We start from the raw sequence: 5000 nt of genomic DNA, 5'->3' as shown, positions 1-5000 counted from the left end.
CACAGAGTCCCTGTATCTAAACACTAGGGCTCAGAGAGCCACAGAGTCCCTGTATCTAAACACTAGGGCTCAGAGAGCCACCATGTCCCTGTATCTAAACACTAGGGCTCAGAGAGCCACCGCCTCCCTGTATCTAAACACTAGGGCTCAGAGAGCCACAGCCTCCCTGTATCTAAACACTAGGGCTCAAAGAGCCACAGAGTCCCTGTATCTAAACACTAGGGCTCAGAGAGCCACAGAGTCCCTGTATCTAAACACTAGGGCTCAGAGAGCCACCATGTCCCTGTATCTAAACACTAGGGCTCAGAGAGCCACCGCCTCCCTGTATCTAAACACTAGCGCTCAGAGAGCCACCGCGTCCCTGTATCTAAACACTAGGGCTCAGAGAGCCACAGAGTCCCTGTATCTAAACACTAGGGCTCAGAGAGCCACCGCGTCCCTGTATCTAAACACTAGGGCTCAGAGAGCCACCGCGTCCCTGTATCTAAACACTAGGGCTCACAGAGCCACCGCGTCCCTGTATCTAAACACTAGGGCTCAAAGAGCCACCGCGTCCCTGTATCTAAACACTAGGGCTCAGAGAGCCACCGTGTCCCTGTATCTAAACACTAGGGCTCAGAGAGCCACCGCGTCCCTGTATCTAAACACTAGGGCTCAGAGAGCCACCGCGTCCCTGTAGAGGAGTCCCCCCTCCCTCCTGTACCATTGCCCCCCTCCCCTCCTGAAAGACCCCAAATGCCCCAAAATAGTGGCCTTTTAGATCACTAACATTTTGAGCATAAGTCAATGGTAGTGAAATTTAGCATTGCGGCTAGCGGACATTTTCTGACAGAGTGAGAGGTGATGAAATGAAAATATTTATTATTATTTAAGAAATATTTATTATTTAAAAATATACAGAACACACCTTACTGATGCAAATCTAGAAAACTCAATCAGAGTTGCAGTGTGAAGTTATACCCCTGATTACACTTACCAGGTTTCCCATTAAAAATGAATAACCTGAGTAATGGAAAATGAATACCAGAATAAGATGAGAATACTGTGATTGCACTGAAAAATAATACCAGATAAGCTGAGGATGCTGTGAAAATGGAAATGGATGATGAAATGGATGATTAACATAAATAAAATTGCACTTGAAAATATATATCTGTTCCAATGATCACTTGGTAAACATTATTAATGTTTGTGAGGAATCATTACCAGTAATTAATAATGAACATAGCTGTGTCTCCTGTAGGCGATTAAATGCACAATAGTCATTTTGTCTGTTGTTAGCTGCCCAAGCAGCCAGGTTTTCTCCGTCGGATGTATGGATGCTGAACCCCCAATCAAGCATAGAGGCAGGGGTGAGGGAGGACTGGGAGGGGTGGGAGGGGTGAGGGAGGACTGGGAGGGGTGAGGGAGGACTGGGAGGACTGGGAGGGGTGAGGGGGGACTGGGAGGGGTGAGGGAGGACTGGGAGGGGTGAGGGGGGACTGGGAGGGGTGAGGGAGGACTGGGAGGGGTGAGGGAGGACTGGGAGGGGTGAGGGAGGACTGGGAGGGGTGGGGGAGGACTGGGAGGACTGGGAGGGGTGAGGGGGGACTGGGAGGGGTGAGGGAGGACTGGGAGGGGTGAGGGGGGACTGGGAGGGGTGAGGGAGGACTGGGAGGGGTGAGGGAGGACTGGGAGGGGTGAGGGAGGACTGGGAGGGGTGAGGGAGGACTGGGAGGGGTGAGGGAGGACTGGGAGGGGTGAGGGAGGACTGGGAGGGGTGAGGGAGGACTGGGAGGGGTGAGGGGGGACTGGGAGGGGTGAGGGAGGACTGGGAGGGGTGAGGGAGGACTGGGAGGGGTGAGGGAGGACTGGGAGGGGTGAGGGAGGACTGGGAGGGGTGAGGGAGGACTGGGAGGACTGGGAGGGGTGAGGGGTGAGGGAGGACTGGGAGGGGTGAGGGAGGACTGGGAGGACTGGGAGGGGTGAGGGAGGACTGGGAGGGGTGAGGGGGGACTGGGAGGGGTGAGGGAGGACTGGGAGGGGTGAGGGAGGACTGGGAGGGGTGAGGGAGGACTGGGAGGACTGGGAGGGGTGAGGGAGGACTGGGAGGGGTGAGGGAGGACTGGGAGGGGTGAGGGAGGACTGGGAGGGGTGAGGGGGGACTGGGAGGGGTGAGGGAGGACTGGGAGGACTGGGAGGGGTGAGGGAGGACTGGGAGGGGTGAGGGAGGACTGGGAGGGGTGAGGGAGGACTGGGAGGGGTGAGGGGGGACTGGGAGGGGTGAGGGAGGACTGGGAGGGGTGAGGGAGGACTGGGAGGGGTGAGGGGGGACTGGGAGGGGTGAGGGAGGACTGGGAGGGGTGAGGGAGGACTGGGAGGGGTGAGGGAGGACTGGGAGGTGTGAGGGAGGACTGGGAGGGGTGAGGGAGGACTGGGAGGGGTGAGGGGGGACTGGGAGGGGTGAGGGAGGACTGGGAGGGGTGAGGGAGGACTGGGAGGGGTGAGGGAGGACTGGGAGGGGTGAGGGAGGACTGGGAGGGGTGAGGGAGGACTGGGAGGTGTGAGGGAGGACTGGGAGGACTGGGAGGGGTGAGGGAGGACTGGGAGGGGTGAGGGAGGACTGGGAGGGGTGAGGGAGGACTGGGAGGGGTGAGGGAGGACTGGGAGGGGTGAGGGAGGACTGGGAGGGGTGAGGGAGGACTGGGAGGGGTGAGGGAGGACTGGGAGGTGTGAGGGAGGACTGGGAGGGGTGAGGGAGGACTGGGAGGGGTGAGGGAGGACTGGGAGGGGTGAGGGAGGACTGGGAGGGGTGAGGGGTGAGGGAGGACTGGGAGGGGTGAGGGAGGACTGGGAGGGGTGAGGGGGGACTGGGAGGGGTGAGGGAGGACTGGGAGGGGTGAGGGAGGACTGGGAGGGGTGAGGGGGGACTGGGAGGGGTGAGGGGGGACTGGGAGGGGTGAGGGAGGACTGGGAGGGGTGAGGGAGGACTGGGAGGGGTGAGGGGGGACTGGGAGGACTGGGAGGTGTGAGGGAGGACTGGGAGGACTGGGAGGACTGGGAGGGGTGAGGGAGGACTGGGAGGGGTGAGGGGGGACTGGGAGGACTGGGAGGACTGGGAGGGGTGAGGGAGGACTGGGAGGGGTGAGGGAGGACTGGGAGGGGTGAGGGAGGACTGGGAGGGGTGAGGGAGGACTGGGAGGGGTGAGGGGGGACTGGGAGGACTGGGAGGACTGGGAGGGGTGAGGGAGGACTGGGAGGGGTGAGGGGGGACTGGGAGGACTGGGAGGACTGGGAGGGGTGAGGGAGGACTGGGAGGGGTGAGGGAGGACTGGGAGGGGTGAGGGAGGACTGGGAGGGGTGAGGGAGGACTGGGAGGGGTGAGGGGGGACTGGGAGGGGTGAGGGGGGACTGGGAGGGGTGAGGGAGGACTGGGAGGGGTGAGGGGGGACTGGGAGGGGTGAGGGAGGACTGGGAGGGGTGAGGGAGGACTGGGAGGTGAGTTATCCCTGATTCAGCCCTCCCGACAATCACTAGCCCCCACTCTGGGAGGAGGTCACTAGCACCCACTCTGGGAGGAGGGTCACTAGCCCCCACTCTGGGAGGAGGTCACTAGCCCCCACTCTGGGAGGAGGTCACTAGCCCCCACTCTGGGAGGAGGAGGTCACTAGCCCCCACTCTGGGAGGAGGAGGTCACTAGCCCCCACTCTGGGAGGAGGTCACTAGCCCCCACTCTGGGAGGAGGAGGGTCACTAGCCCCCACTCTGGGAGGAGGAGGGTCACTAGCCCCTACTCTGGGAGGAGGGTCACTAGCCCCCACTCTGGGAGGAGGAGGTCACTAGCCCCCACTCTGGGAGGAGGGTCACTAGCCCCTACTCTGGGAGGAGGAGGGTCACTAGCCCCCACTCTGGGAGGAGGAGGTCACTAGCCCCCACTCTGGGAGGAGGGTCACTAGCCCCCACTCTGGGAGGAGGGTCACTAGCCCCCACTCTGCTGACCAATATGGAGAGCACGAGGACAGCAGGGGTGTGACAACACAGAGAGAGAGAACAAGCTGACACACACACACACACACACTCACACACACACACACACACACACACACACACACACACACACACACACACACACACACACCCCTTACCTTGGCAGAGTGCTCCATGGTGACGACCACCTTGGTTCCGGCGCTGGCCACCAGGTCCATGGCTCCTCCCATTCCCTTCACCATCTTCCCCTGGGGAACCAGACAGAACACAACACACAGCTTGAACCCTGAGCCGTCCTGGTCCAGGGGGAACCAGACAGAACCACAACACACAGCTTGAACCCTGAGCCGTCCTGGTCCAGGGGGAACCAGACAGAACCACAACACACAGCTAGAACCCTGAGCCGTCCTGGTCCAGGGGGAACCAGACAGAACCACAACACACAGCTAGAACCCTGAGCCGTCCTGGTCCAGGGGGAACCAGACAGAACCACAACACACAGCTAGAACCCTGAGCCGTCCTGGTCCAGGGGGAACCAGACAGAACACAACACACAGCTAGAACCCTTCACCATCTTCCCCTGGAGGAACCAGACAGAACCACAACACACAGCTTGAACCCTGAGCCGTCCTGGTTAATGCTGGTCTCACACTACAGGATTTGTGGGAGGAGTTATCCCTGATTCAGTCCTCCCGACAATCAGAGGAGAAATCTGGTTTGGAATGTAGTTCGGTCCGGATGTTCAGATGAACTTGCACTGTGAGGGTTTACAGATCCAATCTTATACCTTCCGACCGGCTCGTAAACCCATAAGGAACACCCTGATAATATCAAACATGTTTAATATTTAGATTATTATGTTACTAATTTACAGCGACATCACAGTGCTTCTGTCATAGTGTGTGACGAGCCGTTATTTTCAAATCTTGTAGTGTGCGCATGCTTGAGATTCACAAGAAGAACATCTGCTAAGATTCTCCTTATGTGTGTGATGCAACCTGATTTTGAAATGGGTTAGGATTGTAAATGTCCTGC

At 59.2% G+C, this 5000-nt stretch overlaps 1 protein-coding gene across 1 annotated transcript in view; it reads right to left on the bottom strand.

Moving 5' to 3' along the window:
* The window catches only part of oxct1a (3-oxoacid CoA transferase 1a), a gene marked incomplete at its 3' end in the record, with an annotated part of 94336 nt that overhangs the window by 1533 nt on the left and 87803 nt on the right, over window positions 1–5000 (bottom strand). Inside the window, exon 14 of the mRNA XM_084456894.1 lies at window positions 4124–4213. Coding sequence (XP_084313020.1) covers window positions 4124–4213 — 90 coding nt within the window. The remainder of the gene's footprint in view (window positions 1–4123; window positions 4214–5000) is intronic.

The sequence above is a fragment of the Borostomias antarcticus genome, assembly GCF_949987555.1.
Source record: "Borostomias antarcticus genome assembly, chromosome: 23".
Classification (NCBI taxonomy): Eukaryota; Metazoa; Chordata; class Actinopteri; order Stomiiformes; family Stomiidae; genus Borostomias; species Borostomias antarcticus.
Note: the sequence above shows the minus strand (reverse complement) of the source record. Positions and strands in the feature narration are given on the sequence as shown.